A 1199-nucleotide genomic window follows, 5' to 3' on the forward strand; every position below is an offset into this window, starting at 1 on the left:
AAATCGACTTTACGTTAAATTTTTAAAAATTATTCTTTTTATGTATCCATTGTTATTCCGTGTACCTATTTACATTCATATTTCAAATATTTAAAAAACAAAATTTTCTCTATGAAGATGTATAGTATTTTCATGCTGAAGAAATCGACCCTGCTTTATAAATTATGGAGAGGAATCTTACAATTTGTATCCTTATTTTCTCGTGAATGCGAAGCTTAATGTAACTCTAAATATAAGTTATGAAGTTTAGAAGACCCATAAAACCACTATTAGCATACTTTAATCGCTAATATTTCTTCCTTTAAAATTCAGTTACATGACAAGCCAACGTTACATCTGAATATATGAATGTTATGTATAGTGGCATACGGCTGTAAAATACTATCTCTCTCTCTCTCTCTCTCTCTCTCTCTCTCTCTCTCTCTCTCTCTCTCTCTCTCGTTAACCCTACTTAAAACAGTGTTTATGTTCAGTATTCGTCAGTCTCCTAATGTGGAATTCTCTCTCTCTCTCTCTCTCTCTCTCTCTCTCTCTCTCTCTCTCTGCGTTCAACCCTACTTAAAAAACAGTGTTTATATGTTCAGTATTCGTCAAGTCTCCATAATGTGGGAATTCTCTCTCTCTCTATCTCTCTCCTCTTCTCTCTCTCTCTTCTCGTTAACCCTACTTAAAAACAAGTGTTTAGTGTTCAGTATTCGTCAGTCTTCGACTAATTGTGGGAATTCTCTCTCTTTCTCCTCTTCTCTCTTCCTCTCTCTCTCTTCTCCTCTCTCTCTGTCCTCTACTAGCCTTAATTTAAACACACAGTGATTATGTTCTTCTCGTCCTCTATTTCTTTTTCTTCTTCTTCTTCTTCTTCTTCTTCTCTATTTCTTCTTCTTTTTCTTCTTCCTCTTCTTCTCTATTTCTTCTTCCTTCTTCTTCTTCTTCTTCTCCTTTAGCCCTCATCAGGATCAGCCTGGCGGCATCACAAAGCAACAGAAGATAAAAGCTTCCTTTACCAGGCGACAGCCGTGATCACAGGATCTCGGTCTATAAGTAAGCGACCCTATACCTTCGTCAGGAAGGTGTGACGTCACGCTTTTGTTGTAGTTTTGGGAAGCGATCAAAAGGATGGGTTGTTTTTTTTTTCAGTTCTTTAAGACGAAGAGGGTTTTACTACGAGTGATGTTCTTTTTAATGTTAGGAACTTCTGAAAG

The 1199-nt window shown here is 36.7% G+C and overlaps 1 protein-coding gene across 1 annotated transcript in view; it reads right to left on the reverse strand.

Annotated features, from left to right (window-relative positions):
* Positions 1–828: 828 nt before the first annotated feature.
* Positions 829–1199, reverse strand: part of LOC135213338 (uncharacterized) — a 64757-nt gene continuing 64386 nt past the window's right edge. Inside the window, 1 exon segment of the mRNA XM_064247316.1 lies at positions 829–958. Coding sequence (XP_064103386.1) covers positions 829–958 — 130 coding nt within the window.

Source organism: Macrobrachium nipponense, chromosome 42 (genome assembly GCF_015104395.2).
Source record: "Macrobrachium nipponense isolate FS-2020 chromosome 42, ASM1510439v2, whole genome shotgun sequence".
NCBI lineage: Eukaryota > Metazoa > Arthropoda > Malacostraca > Decapoda > Palaemonidae > Macrobrachium > Macrobrachium nipponense.